Raw genomic sequence first — 23,373 nt, 5'->3', positions numbered from 1 at the left:
TCCTTTCCGCCAGGTTTCTCGTATCTTGTCTAAGGAGTCCCACATCTGCCATCACTGCGTCCAACTTGCCTTCTATCGACGTCTTTAACGCCCCTATGGCTTCCAGTATGCTGCTTTCCACTTGCCTGATCTCTCCTTGCGTGGCGTATGACTCCGGCGTGTCTTTCTCCCCAGCCTCTGGCTGCTGGTCGCCGTTCTTCCGGGTGAATGTCTCCATGACTGTTTGTCTCCCTCTGCCGCTTTTAGGCTTGTCTGGCATGTCAGTACCCACTGCTCTTGGCCTGTAGTTGGGCCCTGTTCAGTCAGGTTTCGTTTGTGCTTCAGTGGGTCCTTGCTCAATTCTCACACTCGCTTCCACTCTTTCCTGCGTGTGTTGCCTTTTTAATAAGCGATTTCTCTCTGTGTCTTTACCCTCGTTGTCCGTTTGCCGTGTCTCTCTCCGGTGTTCTCTTCCCTTTCGCTTTTGGGTGGTTGGAGTCTGTGCCTTGCGTGAGGCGGCTCATCCCCCAGTTTCTGCCTGTGTGGGGGGGGTCTGTTTGTGCTGGATGGATTTGTGGTTCGTAGTGACTGTTACGTTCTCTCCCCCGCTTGCTGGTTATCTGTGAGGCAGCTGGTTGGGGTGGTGTCCGGGTCTATGTGTAATTCTTTTGCTCTCCTCGTTACGACGGCGGCTACCTTCTTCTCTTATGTCGTCTCTGTTAGGTCTCGGCTCTCCTGACCTGCCCCGCGGTCTGTCTCTTGTTCCCTGGGCCTGGTTCCTGTGTCTCGGCGTTACCTCCCTTCTCGGGATCTCCCGCTGCTTTGCCGGCTCTTCGCTGCTGCTAGTCACCTTTGCGTCGGCAGGGAAGGGCTCTTCTTCGGTCCGATCTGTGGGCCGCTTCCTGTCCGTGGGTCTCGACGCCTTCTTCCTTCCCAGTTTGGTGTTGCGCTGTTTCTGTAGTGCTGTCTCGGGCTTCTCTTCCTGTTGCTGCCGTCGGTGCCTTGTCTCGCTGCCGGTCGGGTGATGCTCCGATCCTGCTTGGGCTGGGCGTTGATCTGCTGTCTCCCTCGGTTCCGCTCCGGACTGGCAGGTAAGGGCTCTTCTTCAGCGATCCGGTCTGTGGGCCGCCTCGTATTCTTCACTGCTTCTCCTATCGGGTTCCGCTGCTGCTACGCACCTCCGCGTTGGCAGGGGAGGGTTCTTCTGGGTCTAGTCCGTGGGCCGCCTCTCGTTCTCCGCTGTCTCTCCTCTCGAGGTCCCTCGTTGCACTGCTGGGTCTCCGTCGTTGCTGCTCACTTCCGTGTCGGCCAGGAGAGGCTCTTCTGTGGTCCGGCCTATGGATCGCTCTTCGTTCTCCGTTTCCTCTCGTTGTGGGATTCCTCGTTGCTCTGCTGCTGCTCACCTCCGCTTCGGCGTGAGGGAATCTGCCTCGGTTCGGTCTGTGGGCCGCTTTCGATCCGTTCTGCCTCGCCTTCCGGGTTCTCCGGTTATTCTGCTGGGCCTCCGCTGCTTCTACACTCCTCCGCGTCAGGGGAGGGCTCTCTTGGTCCGGTCCACGGGTCATCTCCCAGTCTCCGCCGCCTCGTCTCTCGGGGTCCCACGTCGCTCCGTTGGCTCTCCGCCGTTGACGCTCACCTCCGCTCTTCTGAGGCTCGGTCTATGGGTCGCCCCTCGCTTCCGCTGCCTCACCGCTCAGGTTCTTTCGTTGTTCCGCTAGGCCTCCGCTGCTGCTGCTCGTCTCCGCATCGGCTGGGGAAAGCTGTTCTCCAGCCCCGGTCCGTGGGCCGCTTCCTGTTCTTGAGCCGCGCCGTCTTCACCTTCTCTGGGTCGGTGTCGCGCGGCTATCTCCGCAGTTGGCGTCTCGGGTTTCTGCCACTCTGGTGGTACTTCGGTCCTGCCTGCGCTGGATGTTGATCGGCTATCTCGCCCGGTTCTACTCCTTCCCTTCGGCCTTCTTCGTGTTTTGAGACGCGGGTCTCTTTTTCAGCGTTGCGCGCCCGCCATTTTGTTGGTGTTGCCGCGCGTCTCTCCCTCTTCTCGTTTTCGCTCTTCTGGCCTCCGTTTTTCCTCGGGTCTTCTCCCGTGTGTGCCTTGGGTCTTCCGACGCCTTTTCCTGGCGTTTGTTCGGGTTTTTTTGTCCTAATATACGCCTTTCTCAGGATCTTTGGTCGGATCTGGTGGGAGCCTCTCGGAGTCTGCTCACTCTCGCATGGCCGCCAAGCCACGCCCCAGGCCTGAGAGCATACATAGGTTTCCCTGTGTCGTTCAATGGATGGTCTAATGCCCGGCTACTAGTTGCCAGATTCTATGGAGTCTTTCTTTTGCGGCAGATGCCAACTCTCCACATGCTTTCGTTTTTAGAGCCTCTCATGTGCTCCTATATACTGTCCTATCAGAATTGATTGTATATTCTTGAGGGGTGTTTTAGAGCTACTAAGTGAGATTTCTGAGCTCTACTATTTATTTATTTATTTTTATTTTTTACATTTGTTACTAGAATGGTTGTTAAACCATTCCATCATATATTTTCTATTTTGCTACTATCTGTAGAGGAAATACATTATAACCACGTTTTATGCTAGAGCAGAAAAGCTGTCGATAAAAGATACGAGTGATCATTTTAATGAAAGAGAGTTGTGTCCTTCTCTATGGGTTTCTCCGTGGGCAAAGATGGCTTCCTAATTAATATCTGTCCTTCCAAGATCATAGTGTGGGAGGGAGCCACATTACGTTACGGGAAGGATCGGTCAGTGTTAACTCAACGGGGTCATGGTCCTTTTATGGTCGATTCACAACAGATGTATCTCTGAGGGATGACCAATGTCTCCACAGTAAAAGGAAATAATCAATAGATGATAATCCCTGAGAGACAGGAAAGGTGTATCAGAGTGGGAAAGTGTGTTACCTGATCTTAGGCCATGATCTGTAAGAAAAAGCCTTCAGAATCAACACACAGGTTTCACATCTTGGTCTTCGGTATTTGTTAGGCTATGTCTGCCTCCTTGCCCTCCTGTTCTTCGTTCAAGTACAAAAATGTCATGCCACATTAAGAAAGTATATGCAGAGTCTGCATATACTTTCTTAATGTGGCATGGCATTTTTTACTGGGCGTAAGGGGTAAAGGAAATGTGGTAAGTGTTATAATATGGCTAGAGTGGCCTTTTGAGGCCAGTCTCCTTAGACTTTCTTATGGTGGCATGGCATTTTGTATTTTTGTATTTGGCATCAAGGGTAAAGGAAACATGATAAGTGTTATTATGTGGCTAGTGTGATGAATCCTGTGGAACATCACTGATTCCACAGCAGCGATCTCCTCTCATGTGGCCAGGAGACAGCAGCCGCTACCTGATCCTGACCCTGGGGGTGGTACTATGAGGGAGGATCACATAGAAGGGGGCGGCTGTCGGGGAAAGGTGGTGACCCCAACAAAAGAGACAGTGTATTCTTACCTTTCTACTGTAGAACACCTTATAATTCCCAAAGTCTTGATGGCCTGTTTTTACCATAAAGGTATCTCCCATTGTAAAACCAAGAAACCCCTTCCTGCAAATCACTCAAAACAAATTACCATTCATACCACACACATATATAATGCACACCTAACATCTACAGTTTCTAATGTTTTTCTAAGTAAACGTCCTAAACAACATCATTTTAGAATGCCTAGAAATTCTTTGGACTTCAACTCCCATAAAGCCTGAAGTACTGAGACGAGGAAGAGGAGGAAGGAGTTGATGCAGATTGAAAGAAACAGAAAGTTGAATATGTGGATTAGTTGTTTTTGGGAATCATGAGTGCGCGGGACATTTAAAAATGGTATCCGCACTGGAGATGTAGGCAGAGCCAGAGAAGGAAGCAGTACAGGAAAGGACCACGCTGGAGAAGAACAAGAGAGCAGGTACTTCCAGACAGCAGTTCACAACTGCAGAGTCACATACCGGTGTGGCGCAAGGCCTGGAGAGACACAGCAGGCATAGTTGGAAGACCATCGGAGCACTGGGAGCAGCAGCAGTACTACCAGAGACACGGTCATGCTGAGAAGCATCATTCTTCGTTATCGGTCATGAATAGAAGCCGGCGGGTGAGCACGGAGCGGCAGGGAGCACTGGAATAAGGTATGCAGTGCAAAGGAGACCGTCCCAGAGAAGAAGCTTCTTTGCAGGGACCTGTCATGGGTCGGGAATGCTGCAAAATACTGGTGAGTCTGCCCAGAGCCATTGGGGACCCCAGAGCATACGAACGGGCATGTAAGCAAGTAAATGAAATAAGAATATTTGAATACTGACCAAATAAAGCACAAAGACAGAACTTGAACAAGTTCCCATGTATGAGATGTCAATATGGGGAAAGTTGGAGCAAGTATTGCCCTAAGCAAATAAATACTAAAGAGATAAATACAGTGTCAAATCTTGCACAAGTAGAGGTCAGTGGGGGTAAAGTTGGAACAAGTCATAACTTAAGCAAATAAAGTAGGAACATAGTGAAGTGATACAACTGTGGTATATTAAACGACAGTAAAACAGAGAAGAAGTCCTAGTGAAAGGAGCACAACAGGCTGTGGTGTTGCGGGGAGATACCTGGCATAGAAGTATACGGGGGGATCTGCAAGACCCCAGAAAGGGATTCCTGGCAGGGGAATATACCAGGCAATCCACCCAAAGTATATGGAAATGTAAGACATTGTGGCGAGATACCTGGCAGGTGAGTATAGCAGGGGATCTAAGAGGCTAATGAAAGCAAGTACTGGCAATCCAAAATACCAGGCATTTCTTTTTACTTAAATAAGCATTTTTAAAGCTGTGAGAAGATATCTGGCATGAGAGTATACCAGGGGATCTGAAGAAACTGGCAGCAGAGTATACCTGGAGGTCCATTAAAGTCACAGAAAGGAACTTACTAGGGATCTTGATGGATAGATGAACCAGGCATTTGAAGTTGTGAAGTTGAACAAAGACCTTTTTATGTTGAGACCAAAATTCCCAATAGAGGAGTACTTCAGGTAATCCACCCAAAGTACAAAAGAAGTTAAAGAGAACCTTATATGGAATTTCTCATCTGAATAAGATCCTTTTTACGAACTCAGTGCAAAGAAACTTGGGAAAAGCAACATGTTATGGAACATATTATTTGCACACAAGCATTCTGAACTGAGTATAAATAACCAAAGGAACTGTTTACATTTGCCATCCTCAAGAAACTGTTGATTAAAAGAGACACTTTTTTCCATCCTACCTAGATATCGAGGGGAAGGGAATCATCCTCTGGATCCAAGGGTTTCTCCTTGGAAAAGACAGTTTCTGTTGGATTTACTTATTTACTTTGATTATGAACACTTTCTTGCCAAACATAGTTCAGAGACATTTTCCCTGCAGTCTTAGTTGCTCCTTTCTAGTGTGGACACAAGGGCAGTTTATAATGTAATGACTCGGCACAGACTAATCTTTCGTTTTAGTTTCCTAGGCAGGGAAACCTTCTTTAGGATATTGGCAGAGAGGCCTTCATCCAACCATTTTTATTTTAATAAAAATGATAGATAAAGAAAATATTACAACTTTGTATCCGCCTGTCATTTTTGACCGATTACACTAGGCTGGCCTGCATTGGTTGCGTCAGTGTGCATTTACTTTCTGTGACATGAAATTGTTTTCTTTTTACTTATCATCACGGGTAAAGAAAACATGATGAGTGTTTTACTTGGCTAAACTGACTTACATTGGTGGCTCCAGTCTGGCCATATATTCTGTGTTTGTCATGGCATTTTTGTACTTGGAATCAAGGGTAAAAGCAAAGACAAGTGTGATTATGTTGTACACTGGCCTAAGTTTCTATAGGTAGTTTGGTGCTTCCTTTCTGTGGCATGGCCTTTTTTTTACAGCATGGCAGCTCTTATATGGTAATACTGCATATATTGGTGCAGGATGCATGGATATGTACAGACGCAGCCAGCTAGCATATATTGCGGGCAAAGGCATCATGAAACGGCATTGGAAAATGATTTTGGGCACAGCTAGTGACTTGCATCAATTGCGTATTCCACGTGCAATCATACAAACCGATTGCAAACGGTGTGGCTTTTTACCCGATTTTTCACAGAAAGTGCCATCAAATGCACTATTTTAACACATTACTTTGAAAAATGTCTTTGGGGGAGAAACCCCCAAACCCTCCTTGTTCGATTTGGGCTCCCTTTCTGCGCTCGGTCGCTTGTGATTATATGGTGTATACATTTACAGCCCTCCAGTTAAAAAATTCACGAATTACTACTGACTTGTGTCCCAACATATGGGTTCAAGTCATATCTTATCCCAGACTGCAGAGTCGTTTAGCACTTTCACTGCCCTATTGCCATATAGGCCAGTCCACGCATGTGTATTCCCCAAGAAAGTAAGAGAAAGCAGTGCACATACTGCAGACAGATTAATCATTGGCATCAGAAAATGTGACCATAATTTCCTTATGCTTAAGACAGGTGTACAACATCCTAATTGGGCTTTATCGCTCCCGACCCCACCTCCGAGATGTTGGTGTCCATCATGGTACCTCCCTCCTCAAAGCATTCCTGAGGAGCATAGGATGCGATGGGCAAGTAGTGACCCTGGACGTGTTGTGCGGCCAGCCCCTTAACTAGGGCTTGACAATGACTTTGCTAACACATCGCTCTGTTATCAGCAGCACCCTTTTTACGCTTGAATATTTTGACAACTAAGACTATGATGGGACATTTACAGCTGAAAGACCACACAAAGCACCAGTTACCTACCAACCATGTGCCTTCTTTCAAGAAGACAAAGTGAGTCACAAAATAAACTTTTTTTTTTTAAAAAAAGCTTAGTTTATATCCACATTCATATTATCTTAAGATCATGCATGATAACAAGCTGGACTTTTGAGTCAAACAATTAGGCAGATGACCTTAACTCACAATGGGCCTCATTACACGGAATGCGGTAAGGGTTTACCGGTACCGGTAAGGGCACCGGTACTGGTAAACCCTTACTGCCTTACTACGAAGTCCCTTTGTGGGACCCGACCTCAATGGCTGGTTTTACCAGCCGTTAAGGAACGGGCCCGCAAAGGGACCTTGGTGCTAATTACGGTACCGCAATTTGCGGTACCGTAATTAGCTCCTTCCCCATTCCCATTGAGCCCTATGGGGGCAAAAATGGGATTGGGGAAGTGCCTTGGTGAATGGGGGATTACCACCCCCGCTGACCTTGGAGTAGGGCGGTAATTCCGCCATCCACCAAGGCGGACACGGTAAAATACAGACGGCAGACGGTGTAGCACCATGGTTACCGCATACCGTGTATTGAGGCCCAATGTCTTTTATTGTTTTCTTTACATGCTGAGACTATAGTGGCGTAAAACGTAGAAGATGTTTCAGGCTTGCATTCATTTGTATTCTGGGACTTGTAGTCTCCCTTCAGGTTGCAGACAACAAAGCTATCATTATACCCGTTTGGCTTGACTATGTGGTTTGTTTGTTTTGCAAGTAAACTGTATAAAACAGTATTATTGTAGTTCTTGAAAGCCACAGTTAAAACTTTGACGGTATGTGGCTGAGTGCCTAAATTGAGAGTATGTTAAAATCCCGCATTCACTGCTTAAACCTTGGTGTTCGATCCTGAACAAACGCTTGAAACTCTCTGTGTCTGAGATACAAACATTGGGAGTTCCTAGCTGAAATTCGTTTTATTCTACTTGAAAAAGGACTACCTCATAATGGGGCAGATGTCTTGTTTTTAAGGACGAAACAGTGTCCCTTTGTGCCCCACTGTTGGTGGCCCTGATGGCTATCACCTAGCATTGAATTACGGTAGCACTGAGCCTGCCTCCGGTTGATGTCACTTGATTGGACAGAAGGAGATATCTCCCCACCAACCAGTGGCCCACTGATTCTAGTGCAGCCTCCTGACTGCCTGAACTCCGCCCCTGCTGCTGCCAACCACTGGAGTCGAATGGGCAGGGCAGAGCTCTGTCCCACACGGGACTGAGTGAAACTCCTTGCTATGCCATGCCACCGGGTCTGGCATGGCACAAACTCTGCTTTTTGTATTGTCTCTCGCTGCTTCAGGATCTGCCAGAGCAGTAGGCAGGGAGCTAACTTAGGAGTAGAAGGAACAGGGCGAGGCTACTTTTCTGGCAAGTTGATGCGTGAAGAGCACACGGAGTAGGGCTCTGTGTGGCGTGTAAATGTGAGATATTGTATGCGTTGTCTAGAGCAGTGGGCAATGTGTTCTCCAAGATGGTGATGCACATTTCAGGTGACTGCCATCCCTGCTCTAAGTGTTTGCCGGTTGCGGTTACTAGTGTGTTTAGGCTCATATGCTTCCATTCTGGAAAGACTCTGGTAGTCGGTGATCGAAGTGAGCGGGAACAGACACGAGCGGTGTTCCACTACTTCTATTTTTTTCTGTTTACCATTCCTCTTCTTTTTACAACCATATTCACCATTCTATCCAGAGGATGTGTCCGTTCATGTCCCTGTGCAAGTGTAAAGTTGTAATGGGAGCCTTAGTTACTAGTCATTTACACTATTGCAATGCCCCCGCTGCAACACCTTGTCACCTGTTGCACTATGCTTCCACCTACCCTCTGCCCTGCCGAGACCACAGTTCCACTACTTTCTTTGGTACAGCTCTACCGCTTCTGGTGGTAGTGGAGAGAGTTGCTTGTTGGCTTCCCCTTTTAGCAGCAATTATGAATTCCCCACTCCCTTGCGCTGGCAGAACGCCCTCTCGAATTGTGGTTTTGTTACTAGGGGAAGCACATTTCGAGAGGGCGCTCTGCCAGATCAATGAAGCACGGAATTCGTAATGCCCACTGATTTATTGCTGCTAGAGGGGAAGCCAACAAGCAACCTTCCTAGGTACTGAACTCCTTCTCCGCTGCTACCAATCGTAGGTTTTATTGTCAAATGTTTGTCATTTACTTACTCAAACGCAATCTTGCAGAATGCTTATTTGCCCTAGGTTTTTCTAGCCCATTGGGCCTCATTATACCGGCAAAATGACCTACTGTTTCCGTCGCCTGATAGCCTGACATTTCCACCGCCTGATATCCTGACATTTCCGGGATACTACAGGTTGTGGAAAGGGCGGTCTTTCCCCATTCTGTGGACTCCCATAGGCTTCCATACAGGGGAATGCTGGCATAAACGGGGCTGGTAATACCGGCATTTCTTTGCCGGTGGGGGCCTGATTTACCTCCAGCTATTGGCTGGAGGTAAATCAGGCAACCCCCACCGGCAAACCTGTAGTTAGGTGGGTGTTGCAGTATAGGTGCCAATACCTGTTTTAGCTACATTTTTACCGGCACTTTTACCAGCACTTCTACTGCACTGTCAAACTTGCAATGAGGCCCAATGACAATCTTCGAGACTACCAAGACATTTCTTGAAACACCTGTGTATAGGCGTATCACGTAAATAGCAGGTACCATACCACTCCTAACAACACTTACGAGTAACCCTCTTCAAAGTACCAAACTGCACTTTTCAGAAAATCATCAAAAAAAAGATGCCTTGAGGAAGCGCACTGGCGCGAAACACAGGCTTCTCCTCTTTGCTTTCAAAAAAACATATCAGTATCTTAAACAGAGCAATCTAATCAGTATCTTGATACATGCTTATTTTCTAATACAAATGGGTCAGCTCAGGCCAAGGAACCCTTCAGGATTTCACGTGTATTTACATCTGGTGAACTGGCTGAATGGTGTTTAGGGAGAATGTGGAGGGTTGTGTTGGTGTACATGTGGGTGTTAGGGGGGTGCTGAGGGAAATTGAGTGGGTAAAACTGTATTGTTTTGGTGCTGGACTTGTGTGTTGAGATGTTTTGTCATCAGGACGCCCAACCACCCCTACAGAAAAACATGTGGACTTTGGAAAGAAAAAGAACTTGCAGTGTTCTTACAGCCACAGAAAACATTATTTCACTAGTTTATATACCTTTTCATGCTACATTATGATGGGTCAGGCTAAGCTATGCTAGGGAAAAATGTAGGGGTCCACAATTTGTAGCCAACTGCCCAGGGCCTCCCATCTGTCTGCCCAGGGACACCTCAACCTGTAACACAACTCAGGCTTAAATGGTGTGCCATGAAGTAGCAAATGACAAAGCTAGGCTAGCTACATTAGAACCACAGCATTACCATTGTGGCCGGTGGCGGTACCAGCAATAATGTGCTGTTTGTCTTTGAATCCGATCATGTTTTCTGCTTTAAAATGCCCAATTTGACAAACGTTCCCACAGACATTCTTCAGAAGAGAATGGAAGAGAGCCCCACTGCAGTTAGTTTGGCTGCCCCACACAAAGGCTCTGATGTAGCCCCTCCACCTCAATTTGACAGGTTAGCCCTCCCGCCTCCGAAAGGGTATGTCTAGCTGCATCCCAAACTAAGGGAGCTACACCCGCTGCTGATACTGGCTTGGTCACTTCTAAAGTCGCCGGCATTCCATTCAAGGTGCTCTTCACCCCAAATGCCAGAAAGAGAAGACCAGGAAACAGGCCTTTCCTTGCTGCGCAGCAGCGCTATAGCAAGAACCACCCATTCTTGGGGCTTCACCGGGTGGTAACAGCCGGGCTCCAAAGTTATAGGCCGAACGAAGAGAGGGCCTTAAAGATGTGCCCCAGTGCCATTACCAGGTTCTTATTGTTATTAGTACCCCGAGGCTAACCCTCGAGGTGCCAATAGCAGTACATTTGTGTGAATCAATGGGTCACAGTGAGCGTGAAACCTGATGATTCTTACAAATCCATTCCTCACCTAACATGGTCGCCTTAGAACTGGAAGTATGAGCTCCGGTGTGGAGCCCCTCTTTCATTTCCATGGTGGCCATCTGTGGAGACAGGTGAGGTGCGGCACGGCGGGGCCACAAGAGTTAAGCGGGGGATGGCAGGACTGGGCTGGGAGCTGCCGGAGATGGGGACTGACTGGGAGAGCGGGAAGCAGGAGGGAAGATGGCCAGTGGGTGCCTCCACTGCTCCGGTTGCACAGAACCGGGGCTTGGATCGTTAGATTCAACCCCTGTTTCGAGCAAACCTGATTGGTTGCCACAACTTCGGACGGTGCTAATAGGGCATAAACCCCTGCCCCTGTACATCCACACATTCCAGAAAGCAATGAAGAGCGTTATGATCCAGAAAGTCCTCACTGAGCCTAAATAAGCTTAAACCACCTGCAGCAGTACTCTCACACCACCCAGGGGGCCCACCACACCAACTAATATCTCTTTATACATCTTTCATCCTCTCTGTAGAGTGCCCCTTTGCTTCCGAGCTAGATCTGTACCTTGTCAGCGGTCTTCAACGTGCAACTGTCCAGATGTTTTAGACTACAACTCCCATGATCACTCACCATTGCTATGCTGGCTTGGGCTCGTTTGAGTTGTAGTCCAAAACATTTGGTGAGCCAAAGGTCCCAGATCCCTGCTCTGTGTAAATGCTATACAGTTAGTCAATTTAGGAGGCTCCACCGCTTCATCCAATCTAGCCAGAGGGACCAAGAAATCAAGGGGGGGTGAAAAGCTGCTGCGAAATGTCAGGAGTCAAGTGTCTCTGTCATATCTTCCAGCAACTGATCAGAGCATGATCTGAGAGGCATCTCTGCTGTCTAGTGCTCTACAGCCAGTTAGTTCAATTAGTTCATCCTAACTCTATCTAAACTAGAATTATTTTCTAAATGTCAAAGGTTTTGTTATGTTATATCTTCTCCAGGGCCCATGGGCCATGGCCATTGACCCCGACCTACTGCTGTGGCCCATATCACTCGGCCTACTAAGGTGCCAGAGCCTACCGGCCATGGACTCTCTGCCATGTCCACTTACCACATTGCAGGAATTAGGCAAAGGTGTGTGTGCCACTGGTCATGGCCTTGGGCCGTGTCCACTGTCCCTGTTGCACCAAATAGGCGCAAATGCACTGCCATTGGGACACGCTTCGATGCAAGGCCTATATCCTCCCCACAATAACATCAGATTCCAACGGCCATGGACATTGTGTTAATGCTGGAGGGCCCTTGCATGTTTTAGCATACATTTTGGAAAAGGTTTTTTGGGACCCTGCCTTTGTTCCAACGCAAATTTACCATGAAATTCACTTGCCATTTCCGCAAAAATGTCACTCATCGATGAAATAAAAAGGTGACAGATTACCGCAGGAATGGAAAACCACTTGAGAATGTAAAAGTCATTCTCATTCCCCACTGCAATTCTCCATGTGGCCCGCTCCTACCTTCTAGGTCCCCCCTTGTTTAATTCCTCTGTGACTTTCTCCTATTACGTGCTTTCCCTCGCCTGGTTTGTGTGACACGTTTTTATTTAAAGCGCTTCTTCCAACATTTCCATGGGCATCCTGCAGAAATCCTGTGGGGTTTCTCCAGTAAGACGAAAACAGTCTAGAACAAGCGGGCTCCTCAGCCCATCCGTAATTCACCCACTACCAATGTGGCAATCTCTCCCACTGTCCACCTCTCCCCTGATTTGAAATCACCCCTTTCCCTCCTCCAAATATCATTGTGATCACTTTTCTTTTTCGGCTTCCCTCTGGAGTACCGCTGGAATCGCTTTCATGGAGGAAAAAAATGCATCTTTTCATTTCTGAAAAGTCTCGCTGATTCAATGCACTATAATAGATATATAAAAGCTTTTGGGGACCAAGTGCTCCCCCTTCTATGCTGAATTATTTCAAAACTACGGCACCGTTTAACCCAAACTAACAAAAGGCATGTCAGCAGCGTTTTGTGCTCTAGTTGTTTCTTATTTGGTGCAAAATCGTTGATCGGTTTAACGCTACTTGTGTTCAACTGAAGTACTTTTTTCTCTATAGCAAAATGAACGGGAGTAGGATGGAAATAGCTTTTTTGTTTTGTTAATAACTTTCAAACTGTTTAGCAATTTCTTCTCAAATTTCCTGTTTGGAGGGGCTTGTCGAAGGCTTTTTTCCGGGAAATTTCATCTGTCTAGCAAAGTCCCTCTAGCATTATTGAAGGCCCTTGAGACACTCTATCATGAAAATAAAGCTAAGATTAAATGTAAACAGGGAGACAAATGCACGGACGTTTTCCTAGTATGTAATGAGTGAGGAGAGTTTTGTGCTCGCCCCCTGCTGCTTTTGCCCAACATTAATGGCCTGGTGCCTGAATGCAAGATTTCAACTTTGGCGCTCCAAAAATAGAGGACAACAATGTGAGCATCCTGTATGTGCGAATGAAGAAGCCATTTTGTACAAGTCACCAATGCGATCTGGGTGACAACTTTCTGGTCATGAACCGTTCTGAAAGATTATAACCTTGAGGTAAAAACATCCAAATTGGGGGCAATATTGTGTCATCTTTCTAGAGTCCCCAAATTCATTTTAAGGTTCAGTGATGAGGGCATATGTCAGATGGACATTTGTGACTACGTGGGCATACGAATTGCTAGCAATTGGTCTTGGTTCCAGCAAGTTGGACACAACAAACGTATTTTGAGACTGAGGACTGGGGCCACGCTTTCATTTGCAAACAAACATGGCGGTAGGGTTGTACAGCCTACAGTAGGGGCCTACAAAAGCGAGGCTTGGCCTGCTGCTCTGTGTGCAGGTTCCCTCTGGGGTTATGCCCAGTAGCAATGCTGGAGCTGCCCTAGAGGAAGCTCGTGAAGAAGCTATTAGAGCTCCTATCGAGTGCCCCTACAGAGCCAGTCTGTAAAGAAATGGGGTGGCGCCCAGTCACCAATGAGGCCCATCTGAAGCCCATCTGAAGCCATTTAGGTTTTGGCATCATTTGATTGGCACATTGGCAACTGTTATTACACAAAGAACCTATTATGTAGCCTGAGAGATATCTCTCCTCTCTTATGCTCTGCCGCCTGAGGCCTGTGCAGCCTAGTTAGCCTCAGAGATATCTCTGCTGTCTTAGGCTCTGCAGTATGAGGCCTGCACAGCCGGGTAGCCTGAAATATATCCCCACTGTACTGCGCTCTGCTGCCTGTGTAGCCCGTGAGTTATCACTGCTCTTTTGTGCTCTGTTGCCTGAGGCCTGTGCAGCCTATGTATGATATGATATGATATGGCATTTATAATGCGCCTATACGCAAGTGTTTCAAGGCGCGACGAGGCAAGGGGGGAACAAAGGGAATACAGACAACAATCTTACTAGGCCAGGTGTCATTCATGGGAAGGGGGGAAGGGAAAGGTGCACGGGAGAAGGGAGAGGGTAAAGTGCAGTACATGGGAAAGTGGAATAATTAAGATAAATAAGACAAATAAAACAGCCAGCTAGTGGCAAGTTCAAGAAAGTGCTGACATAAGTGCTGGTAGGGGCACTGTAGAGATACAGAAAAACAGTCCCCAGGTGCAGGGGTTGCCAGGGAGGCAGTGCAAGTGGGCAATTGACGGGGCCTGGGCCAGAGATTAGAAAGGGTGGCCAGGTAACCAGTGCAATTTCAGTCAGTAATTCAGCAGGGGAGGAGAGAAAGCAGAAGCAAAGAGGAAGGTTTTGAGGTGTTTCCGGAACCGGAGATGGTTCTCCTCGAGTTTGAGGGAGGCAGGAAGGCTGTTCCAGAGGGAGGCATCCCTGCCGAAGAGAGTGATCTGCCACCAACTCGTTGCTTGGAGAAGCGACTGACCCTGAGGGAGTTGGAGGCAGATGAGCGAAGAGCTTGAGAAGGAAGATATTTAGGAAGAGAGTTGAAGGTATTGAGGCCCTGTGCCCCAGAAGGCCTTGTGGACAATGCAGAGGGCTTTGAACTTAATCCTTGCAGCCACTGGGAGTCAGTGCAGAGATTTCAGTCCTGGAGAGATACGATCCGTGGGCTTGAGGCCAAGGACAAGTCTTGCAGTCCTGTTATGGATAAGTTGCAGAGGGCGGAGAGTGGAGGCAGGAAGATTTAGATAGAGGCTGTTACAGTAGTCCATCTTAGAGAGAACCAGGGCTCTGGAGACAGTGAGCTTCTGGGGGAAGGAGAGGAAAGGAAGAATACCTCTAAGGAGGTGCAGCTAGTAGTGTGACTTCTAAGAGACGTCAGAGATGTGTGGGGAGAAGGAGAGTGCAGAGTCTAAGATGACCTGAGGTTTTTAGCTTTGCAGGTGGGAGTGGGAGGAGGGCCAAGAGAGGCCGGCCAGAGAGCTGCAGGGAAAGAGGGAGTGGGTGTGCCGATGAGTAGAATCTCAGTCTTACTGGCATTAAGGCAGAGGTTGTTGATGGCTCACCACTCCTGGATAGCAGACAGACAGTCAGAAATGAGGGAAGGAGAGAAGGAGGAGGCCGAGGGTAGCCTGAAAATGAGCTGGGTATCATCCGCATAGCACTGGAAGTTGGGACAGAGAGCGGCGATGCAGTGGGCAAGGACAGCCAGGGAGAGAGGTTAGATCCCTGGGGGACACCGCAGGTAGAGAAAAAGATGTCGGAGAGAAAGGACCCAAGTTGGACCTGGGAGGGTCGGTCGGAGAGGAAAGAAGTCAGCCACGTCAGAGCCTGACCAGTGATACCCAGGTTGCCACGGAGACGGTTGAGCAGGATGGCATGGTTGACAGTGTCAAAGGCAGAAGAGAGATCAAGCAACATAAGAATGCACAGGGTGTTAGAGTTGAAGTTGGTGAACAGGTCTTCCCGGATGTTCAGGAGAGCAGTTTCCGTGCTTCTGGCAGCTCTGAAGCCTGACTGATGGTCATGAAGACAACCAACAGATTCAGTGTGGAGATTGAGCTGGGAGATGGCTAGTTTCTCCAGGAGCTTGCCAAGGAAGGGAGTGATGGAGATTGGGTGATAGTTAGCCGGGCAGGAGGAGTCGGCAGAGGGATTCTTAAGAAGAGGGTGCACAAGGGAGTGCTTAAGGGGGGAAGGGAAGACTCCAGTGGCAAAGGAGGGATTGAAGAAATCCGCCAGGGCAGGAGCCAAGGAGTCAATGTGGTCCTTGATAGTTTTGGAGGAAAAGGGGTGAACCTGTTTCGACGAGACTTTCATAGATCGGACTTGTCTAGAACCTCGTCTGTAGAGAAAAGGGGAAAGGCAGAGAAGGAGGGAGGAGGGGTGGCTGCAGAAGGGCCAGAGGAAGAGCAGGGAATAGCGGGAGGGGGGACGAGAGGAGGAGAGTGAGGACAGGATGTCCTGAGTTTTTTAAATGAAGTGAGAACCCAGTGCCGTGCAGAGGGCCTGGGAAGGGCCACGAGAGGTAGAGACTGTGGCAGGATTGGCCAGTTCCTTGCAGATTTTAAAGAGTTTAGCCGAGTTGTTAGATGCCGCAGAGACGCAGGCTTGGATATGAGCACTCTTCTTGGTGAGGACTGAGAGCTGGTATTGTCTTTGCAGTAGGCGGCAGGCCAGTTTGTCAGAGGATGAACTTGAAGCACGCCATTTCCTCTCGGCAACCCTACACTTGCGTTTTAGGGTGACGAGGTCTGAGTCATACCAGGAGTTACACTTGACTTTGGGCTTCAGGTGGATTCTCATAACAGGGGCAAGGATATCAAGAGTATCAGATATGGAAGAGTGGAGCGTGGAGAGGGCTGTGTCAGGGTTAGAGTCAGCCAGGCGGGAGCAGGGGGTCAGAAGGGGGCAGTGAAAGCCTCAACTGACACACGCTTCATGGGTCGGATGACCGAGAAGGTGGGTGGCAGTGATGGAGGTGACTTGGCCTGCGGGGTAGGGAGGGTGAGGTGGGAGGATAGGAGAAAGTGGTCACTCCAGGAGAGAGGGGTGGAGAGAGGGACAGAGAGGGGAAGGTCTGAAGAGATCAGAACATTGAGAGTGTGCCCTGCAGAATGAGTCGGGCCAGAGGGGAGAATGGTGAGTGAGAGAGAGTCGCAGAGGTCGCGAACGAGTTCAGAGGGGAGACAGGAGGCATCCAGATGGATGTTGAAGTCTCGAAGAAGGAGGAGTTGAGTGGTTGAGGCCAGGAGTGAGGAGGAGAGGTCCGCCCACTCAGATAGGAAGGAAGAAACCTGACCAGGTGGCCGGTAGATAGTAGCCACTGTAAGGGAATGGCTAGGCGAGAAAGAGAGCCTGCAGACGAGACAGTCAAAAGAGGAGTAGGCCTGCGTAGGAATGACAGAGGCAGGAATCCACTCATGGAAGATAAGGGCTATGCCCCCACCAGAGCGGTTGGGCCTGGGCGCGGAGAGGATCTTGTAGCCATCAGGTAGGAGCGTGTGTAGCCTCAGAGATATCTCTGCTGTCTTGAGCTACACCGTCTGGAGCCTGTACAGCCCATATATCCTTGGAGCTATCTCTGCTGCTTGAGGCCCTGCTGTCTGAGACCTGCATGACCTTTGTAGCCTGAGAGATATTGCTGCTGTGTTAGGCTCTGCCGCCTGAGAACTGTACAGCATGTGCAGCCTGAGAGATGTCTCTGCTGCTTGAGGCCCTCCTGCCTGAGACCTGCATGACCTTTGTAGCCTGAGAGATATTGCTGCTGTCTTAGGCTCTCCCACCTGAGAGCTGTACAGCACGAGCAGCCTTAGAGATATTGCTGCTGTTTTCCCCTCTGTTGCCTGCGTAGCCAGAGAGTTAGAGGTGTGGCAGCCATTGCAAGCTCGGGCCTGGTTAGAGCCAATCACATTGCTCTGGCTCGGCTCGAGTGCCTTCGTGAGAGAAGAGCCCGACTGGTGCCAAGCCAGGCATCCTGTCATCCTTCGTTGCATGCACGGGGCAAATTAAAGTGGCGCTTTCACCCACGACATGCTATCATCTGCTGGCACACGCAGCACTTTGTTTATCTGTTGCCTGACAGGAATTGCATGTTGGTGCAAAACTAAAGATGCAATGGGAGCATGTTCTAAAAACAGCAGAATTGCAATCTGTGCAACCAGAAAGCCTGGCTTCCATACTTGACCAATCGATGCAATCCTGGGCAAACCGCTCTCCTTAAATAGTGCATGCTTCCTTTAACTGCACCAACTGGGATCACTTTGAAGGGCTTCTATTAAATGTGTGCGGCATAAAAAGCCACACAAATAGTGCATTAAACTACTGGGTTTGCACCAAAGATCGAAAAGTGTTCATCATTTATAAACCACACACCACATGTTAATGTTAATGTTAGAGAATAAGTATACCACGCACTATCACCACCAGAGTGGTCCCCTGGCGCTCTGGTGGATCTGAAAAAGGAAAGGGGGTGGGGTGAGTTAATGGGACCGAGCAGGAAAAGTGCAAGAGAGCAGTGATGTGCTAAAATATCCCTTAAATTGCTCATTGCTATACCACTTACAGGCCATGTTTCTCGCCTAATCGAAAATGGAAATAGATGATGCACTACACTGTTTGGTGAGCAAGAGGTTTGCCTGGGGCATTTTCCTGTTCTGTATAAGGAGTCTGCCAGGGTAGTTTCTTTTACTCTCCCCAGGGCTACTGGCAGCGGCCATGGGGTCTCCATGTACTACCCAGTTTGTGAATGAGGCAGTGAGAGGTCACACTTGTCTTGGGGTTTGGGGGATGCTTGCCTAGACATGAGGCTTTTCACCTGTCACACTGCCGTTCAATTGTTGTCCTAAATCTTACACAATCCAGGACATGTGGGAGTTGACTCTTGCTTGCTTTGTGTCTGCTAAAAGACTGAGCTTAGTTCCCCTAGGGTTTAAGCCCAATAGAAGCTGGGCACAATGCCCAGGTGCAAGTCTGTGTGAAACAATGACTACAAGTAATTGACCTTTTTACTTAGTTTTTCTTTCTGTTTAAGTCTTGAAAGTAGGGGTGCAAAACACAGGGGAAACATTAAGCTGCCATTACTTGGCATTCTGGTACATGTAGACCTCCATTCAGGGTGGTGAAAATAAAGCTATAGTGACTCTTTTTTGCTTACTGTAGGGTTTTATATATTTGTCAGGTTGGTTTATTTTGTGTTTTGTGTACTTTGAAGACACATTTATGAAACAGAGCATTATTTTTGTTTCTTTAAACTGTACATTAACACACATTTGTAACAGCTAGCAATAAGACAATATGTGGTCAAGTAGCCAAACTGTAGACTGGGCTGAAATCCCATCTCACAGTGATTGTGTGATCCTGGACAAATCAATTAATTTCCTGCTGCCGTGTCTTCCAAAATTAGGATGCCAGGTATAGGTTTTCTGTTACCGGGCAGGAAGGCAGGACATACGCTATGGGTTTGTGTTGTGGGGGGCAGGTATTGGGGTTTTGCTGTAAGGGGCTGAGGAGGCAGCATGACGGTTAGGGTCTTGTGCTGTGTGTGGGGAGGCAGGCGGCTAGGTATGCACCTTTTGCCGGCCCAGCTTGCATTTGGCTCGTAGAGTCAATCCAGACCCCTAGGCTCGGCTCTACCCATGGATTCTTTGGCTTACCAACCTCTACTGAGAGGCATCGCTACTGGCGTATGCTCTGTTGCCTGAGAGACATCTCTGCTGTGTAAAGCTTTGCAGCATCCGGCCCGCGCATCCTGAGTGCTATCTCAGCAGTCTAAACCCAAAACCTGTAGTATCCGTGTTACCCAAAGGACAACCCTCCAGTAGTGCCCCCCATCCTGTAAGATCTTGTAATGAAGTGACCAGTTGACCGGTGTGTTTCCTTGGCATCTCGCACGTGCCAGACAAGTGAGGGAGTATCTCGAGAGCCTGCGACCAGAGCGAGAGGCGGTAGAGCGCCTTTGGCAGGCGGCTGGGAGTTGAGACATTGGTATGATATAAGTCATTTATAACGCGCCTGTACACGAGTGCTTTAAGAGTCTCATTAAAACCTGGCTCTTTAACAAATTCCAATCTGCTACCTGCCTATTGCGCTAACATAGCTCCGCCTTATCTGTAACCCCAATGTGTTATCAGTACTTACCTACGTGACACATCTGTAACCACCTTCATTTCACCAGTGCCAATGTTAATGTTGCTCTAATTGTAAATGCTTAACATGTATTGCTCTTACCCTGTAACCAGACAAGCCCTGCACTCTGTAACCTAGGCCGTGATACTTCTGGGTTTGGGCATATAACAAATGCTATAAAGAAATAAAAAATAAAATAAGTGTTCCTAGGCGTGAAAAAGTCACGCTTCTTGGCACAGCATGACTTTTATTTTTCAATGGAAGGTTCAAAAACGATATAGCTCGGTGCTGGCAAATACAGCAATGTTCCAGCATTGGGGTAACAGGTATAGCTCTGTCAAAGTACCTCATTCCTGCGCTCTGCATCCTCCCTGGCTGCTCAGGTATCAGGACCACATCCAGCTCCCGGGTCAGGTTGGGGCATAAGCTCAGTCCAGGCACCAATGAAAAACTGTCTCACAATCACACCTTACACAATTCATTAGCATTCAGAACAGGGGTGTTTTTGGTCAAATATGTTGCAAATAATGCATTTGAAAACCTATTTGTTTAGCAGCATTGGTAACAACCAGTGAGGTAACTTATGAAACTGGACCACTCTGGCCAATGAAAAGTGATCCATTCTGTCCAAAAAACGGGCCCATACTAGAATCATGGACTGGCTTGCCTGGCATTGCCCTATAGTCCAGTCCAAACCTGCCCAGCTCTGCCGAAGCCCCTTAATGGACACTGCTTCACTGCTGGCCTTTCTAGCATTGATAAGCGTGCCCCCTCGGCAGTGCACCTCGGTGCCGATTGCACCCCGCTATTCCAGCAATGCCACAGAGCCCCTGCTGTGCCCTGCAACACCCGCTGCGAATAGGAGACATTCCAGTACTGGCACCGTACTGGGGCTTTAGTCCACAAAACAAAAAAAACGAGCTGGGGGGACTCATTAACAGTTGTGTCACCAGAAATTAGCATATCAAGGTGCCTTCTGTAAAAAGTGTGGTGACTAAAAGTGGGGGGACTCCATCCACCTGCGTGTACCCTCGACTTGAGCCCTGGCACCGTACAAGCTGCACTCTCTCTCGCCCCCTTACCCAGGAATTCAGCCTGTCCCGTGGTGAGCGGCACTGGAACCCACAAATCGTCCTTTCAGGCGCACCTCACACTTGACTGTGGCACGCCGTACCCACACAGAGCTCTGAAAATGCACATCAGGGCAAACTCGCAGCACCAGCCGCTATTCCAGCACTCAGACACACCCAATGATGTGGCATCCCCCATGCCGACCTGCGCTGGAATCCACGCACAACGCTGCCAGAGCGCCTCAGTCTTGCCATGCAGCATCCCCTGCAATCCAGGGCTCGAGGCGAGGGTACACGCTGCGGAACGGAGTCCCCTCACTGGAGACCCACACCAGTTCCACTCAGAACGCCTCAGTCTTGCCCTGCAGCATCCCCTGCAATCCAGGGCTCGAGGCGAGGGTACACGCTGCGGGACGGAGTCCCCTCACTGGAGACCCACACCAGTTCCACTCAGAGCGCCTCAGTCTTGCCCTGCAGCATCCCCTGCACTCCAGGGCTCGAGGCGAGGGTACAGGCTGGTGGACCCAGGCCCCTCTCTGGAGACCCACACCAGTTCCACCCAGAGCACCTCAGTCTTGCCCTGCAGCATCCCCTGCAATCCATGGCTCGAGGCGAGGGTACAGGCTGGTGGACGCAGTCCCCTCTCTGGAGACCCACACCAGTTCCACCCAGAGCACCTCAGTCTTGCCCTGCAGCATCCCCTGCAATCCAGGGCTCGAGGCGAGGGTACAGGCTGGTGGACGCAGTCCCCTCACTGGAGACCCACACCAGTTCCACACAGAGCACCTCAGTCTTGCCTTGCAGCATCCCCTGCAATCCAGGGCTCGAGGCGAGGGTACAGGCTGGTGGACGCAGTCCCCTCACTGGAGACCCACACCAGTTCCACCCAGAGCACCTCAGTCTTGCCCTGCAGCATCCCCTGCAATCCAGGGCTCGAGGCGAGGGTACAGGCTGGTGGACGCAGTCCCCTCACTGGAGACCCACACCAGTTCCACCCAGAGCACCTCAGTCTTGCCCTGCAGCATCCCCTGCAATCCAGGGCTCGAGGCGAGGGTACAGGCTGGTGGACGCAGTCCCCTCACTGGAGACCCACACCAGTTCCACCCAGAGCGCCTCAGTCTTGCCTTGCAGCATCCCCTGCAATCCAGGGCTCGAGGCGAGGGTACACGCTGCGGGACGCAGTCCCCTCACTGGAGACCCACACCAGTTCCACTCAGAGCGCCTCAGTCTTGCCCTGCAGCATCCCCTGCACTCCAGGGCTCGAGGCGAGGGTACAGGCTGGTGGACCCAGGCCCCTCTCTGGAGACCCACACCAGTTCCACCCAGAGCACCTCAGTCTTGCCCTGCAGCATCCCCTGCAATCCATGGCTCGAGGCGAGGGTACAGGCTGGTGGACGCAGTCCCCTCTCTGGAGACCCACACCAGTTCCACCCAGAGCACCTCAGTCTTGCCCTGCAGCATCCCCTGCAATCCAGGGCTCGAGGCGAGGGTACAGGCTGGTGGACGCAGTCCCCTCACTGGAGACCCACACCAGTTCCACCCAGAGCACCTCAGTCTTGCCTTGCAGCATCCCCTGCAATCCAGGGCTCGAGGCGAGGGTACAGGCTGGTGGACGCAGTCCCCTCACTGGAGACCCACACCAGTTCCACCCAGAGCACCTCAGTCTTGCCCTGCAGCATCCCCTGCAATCCAGGGCTCGAGGCGAGGGTACAGGCTGGTGGACGCAGTCCCCTCTCTGAAGACCCACACCAGTTCCACCCAGAGCACCTCAGTCTTGCCCTGCAGCATCCCCTGCTCTCCAGGGCTCGAGGCGAGGGTACACGCTGCGGGACGCAGTCCCCCCACTGGAGACCCACCAGTTCCACACAGATACCACAGTCCTGACCTGCAGCACCCACTTATTTTGGTGTTACGAATCACTGCTCTACTGATGAGCCTCATTCTTGATCTGAAGGAAGTCCCTGACAGTTCCCGGCTGGGGCTCCCAGCTCTGGCGATGCTCCTCAATTTTGACCCTCAGCGTCCCTTGCTGTTTCGGTGTTGGCATGCAGCCCCAAGTATGCCCATGCGTCTCAACCTTGACCCGCTTCGCCCCCTGCCTTCTAAGTCCCGGGACCCACAGAATCCATTCTTACTGCACCCCCAATCCTTACCTGAAGCATAGGGCAGCAGTAGGAGCAGGGTGGCCGCCATTAGTTGCTGACAGTTTCTGGCAAAAGTTCCTGTCCTCTCCTGACCGCGATTGCCTCTTAAGCGAGAGCAGTGTTCTTTTGAATATCGTGACTCTCCCCGCCCCCTCTTCTTATCACCCTGTCCAAAGAAGGAGCACTGCGCCGACCTACTTCCTGTTCTAAAAAAGCAGAAATCTGGTGGCGAAATAGAGGCGATGAATTTTCCGTTTACGGCCCGGGAGCGAGCACTCCCATTGCATAACATGAGGGGGATATTGAATTCCACGAGCACCCTTCTTTCAACTTGCATTTGCAAATGTTTCCATCTCTTGGGAGGTCACCCCATCATCCATCATCAGTACACTTTCCAAAAATGCTGAGTAGGCTGCGAACTGATTTTTTG

The 23,373-nt window shown here is 49.7% G+C and overlaps 1 protein-coding gene across 1 annotated transcript in view; it reads right to left on the bottom strand.

Annotated features, from left to right (window-relative positions):
- The window catches only part of LOC138580812 (integrin alpha-X-like), a 430,037-nt gene extending 406,949 nt beyond the window's left edge, over positions 1-23,088 (bottom strand). The window contains exon 1 of the mRNA XM_069651665.1: positions 22,953-23,088. Within this exon, the coding sequence (XP_069507766.1) occupies positions 22,953-22,992 (40 nt within the window). The 5' untranslated portion in view covers positions 22,993-23,088. The remainder of the gene's footprint in view (positions 1-22,952) is intronic.
- Between the last annotated feature and the right edge of the window lie 285 nt (positions 23,089-23,373).

Source organism: Ambystoma mexicanum, chromosome 3p (genome assembly GCF_040938575.1).
Source record: "Ambystoma mexicanum isolate Mex_15411 chromosome 3p, UKY_AmexF1_1, whole genome shotgun sequence".
In the NCBI taxonomy this organism is placed as follows: Eukaryota; Metazoa; Chordata; class Amphibia; order Caudata; family Ambystomatidae; genus Ambystoma; species Ambystoma mexicanum.
Note: the sequence above shows the minus strand (reverse complement) of the source record. Positions and strands in the feature narration are given on the sequence as shown.